This window comes from Rhinopithecus bieti, unplaced genomic scaffold, assembly GCF_001698545.2.
Source record: "Rhinopithecus bieti isolate Rb0 unplaced genomic scaffold, ASM169854v2 scaffold_56390, whole genome shotgun sequence".
Lineage (NCBI taxonomy): Eukaryota > Metazoa > Chordata > Mammalia > Primates > Cercopithecidae > Rhinopithecus > Rhinopithecus bieti.
Window position 1 is genome coordinate 63,004 of NW_016821672.1, and position 2,401 is coordinate 65,404.

General features: G+C 60.5%; 1 protein-coding gene across 2 annotated transcripts in view; it reads left to right on the forward strand.

The window, feature by feature from the left end:
* Window positions 1–597, forward strand: part of IL3RA (interleukin 3 receptor subunit alpha) — a 22,888-nt gene extending 22,291 nt beyond the window's left edge. Inside the window, exon 9 of one of the 2 annotated variants that reach the window (XM_017860526.1) lies at window positions 351–597. In XM_017860526.1, the coding sequence (XP_017716015.1) occupies window positions 351–460 (110 nt within the window). In that variant the 3' untranslated portion in view covers window positions 461–597. The remainder of the gene's footprint in view (window positions 1–350) is intronic. The other variant, XM_017860525.1, reaches the window with a different exon arrangement.
* The last annotated feature ends 1,804 nt before the right edge of the window (window positions 598–2,401 follow it).

A 2,401-nucleotide genomic window follows, 5' to 3' on the forward strand; every position in this document is an offset into this window, starting at 1 on the left:
TNGTCCCGGGACGCAGGGTTCCGGGCTGGGGCTGGAGGACCCGGATGTCCCTCCGGGTCCCGGGACGCAGGGTTCCGGGCTGGGGATGGAGGACCCGGATGTCCTTCCTTGTCCCCGGACGCAGGGTTCCGGGCTGGGGATGGAGGACCCGGATGTCCCTGCCTGTCCCGGGACGCAGGTGGCCCGCAGGTGGTCATGGTTCCTGTGCAGGTGGCAGTACTGGGGTGCCCCCCGGACGCCCCCCATGTGGCAGCCACCTGTGTGCTTCCCAGGGCCGCGGGGAGAGCCCAGCGTCCAGGATCCCCGCAGGGCGGTCCCCGGTCCGTGACCCTGGCGCCCTTTCCCCCTAGAGTGCGACCCGGAGGAGGGCGCGAGCTCGCCTGCCTGGCGGACGTCGCTGCCGATCGCGCTGGGGACGCTGCTGGCCGTGCTCTGTGTCTTCCTCATCTGCAGAAGGTGAGCCCTGGAGGGCCGCCGCGGGTGTCCCTTGTTTCTGGTGCGACCCTGAAAGTTATTCACAGAACCGTCCTGAGCAGCATTAGTAGCGTTTTTGCAACCGAGTCTCGCTCTTGTGGCCCAGGCGGGGGTGCCATGGCGCGATCTCAGCTCACTGCAGCCTCCGCTTCCCGGGTTCAAGCGATCCTCCTGCCTCAGCCTCCCAAGGCGTGAGTCACGTCACCCAGCCTGTATTATTATTATTGTTGTTGTTATTTTTTAAAGTCTTGCTCTGTCACCAAGCTGCAGTGCAGTGGCACGATCTTGGCTCACTGCAACCTCCCCCTCCCGGGTTCAAGCGATCCTCCTGCCTCAGCCTCCCCAGTAGCTGGGATGACAGGCGCCCAGCAACACACCCAGCTAACTTTTGCAGTTTGAGTAGCGATGGGGTTTTGCCATGTTGACCAGGCTGGTCTCGAATTCCTGGACTCAGGTGATCCACCCGCCTCAGCCTCTCAAGGCGTAAGCCACCTCGCTCAGCCTGTGTTGTTATCATTATTATTATTTTTTGAGTCTTGCTCTGTCACCCAGGCTGCAGTGCAATGGCACAATCTCGGCTCACTGCAGCCTCTGCCTCCCGGGTTCAAGCGATCCTCCTGCCTCAGCCTCCCGAGTAGCTGGGACTACAGGTGTGCAACACTGCGCTCAGCTAAATCTTGTATTTTCAGTAGAGACGGGGTTTCACCATGTTGGCCACACTCATCTTGAACTCCTGGCCTCAAGTGATCCCCCTGCCTCGGCCTCCCAAAGGGCTGGGATGGCAGGCGTGAGCCACCGCACCTAGCTCCTTCAGAACTTTTCACAAAAGACCTGGGGCCAGGTCCTGTCTGCTGGCTGCCCCCTGCCAAGAGGTCTGTAGAGCCAAAGCGGAGGGCTCTGGTGGGACCAGAGGTGTCCCCAGGGTGGAGGAGGCAGGGCCGGTCCTCCCCTGCCCTGCCCAGCGGACCTGACATAGTCAGAGGGAGGAAGGCCGTGCTGTCTGGTCAGGAAGGGGCCTGGGCCGACATCACAGCTGTGCACTTGGGCGGGCCAGGATCCGTCATGCAGACTAACTCCGGGTTTTCAGTCACCAGCTCGGTCACCCGAGGCCTTGTCTCCCTTTTTTTTTGTTTTTGAGATGGAGTGTCGCTCTGTCGCCCAGGCTGGAGTGCGGTGGCGTGGTCTCAGCTCACTGCAACCTCCACGTCCCGGGTTCAAGCAATTCTCCTGCCTCAGCCTCCCAAGTAGCTGGGACTGCAGGCTCCACCACCACACCTGGTAGTTTTTTGTATTTTTTAGTAGAGACGGGGTTTCACTGTGTTAGCCAGGATGGTCTCCATCTCCTGACCTTGTGATCCGCCCGCCTTGGCCTCCCAAAGTGTTGGGATTACAGGCTTGAGCCACCGCACCTGGCTCACCCGGCTAGTTTTGTATTTTTAGTAGAGACGGGGTCTCACCATGTTGGCCAGGCTGGTCTCGAACTACTGACCTCAGTTGATCTGCCTGCCTCGGCCTCGCAAAGTGCTGGGGTGACAGGCATGAGCCACCACACCCAGCTAATTTTTGTATTTTTAGTAGAGACGGGGTTTCTCCATGTTGGTCAGGCTGGTCTCGAACTCCCGACCTCAGGTGATCCTCCCACCTCAGCCTCCCAAAGTGCTGGGATTCCAGGCGTGAGCCACTGTGCCCGGCCAGGCCCAGTCTCCTTGCCAGGCATCAGAGCTTCACAAACTGTCAAATGGGTGCAGTGGTAACTTCTGTCTCCCAGAGGGGAGGAGGAGGAGGAGGAAGGGGAGGGGGAGAGGGAGTGGGAGGAGAGGAGTAGGGAGGGACAGGGAGGGGGAGGAAAAGGAGGAGGAGAAGTAGGGAGGGATGAGGAGGGGGAGGGGGATGAAAAGGAGGAGGAGTAGGGGGGAGGAGGAGGAAA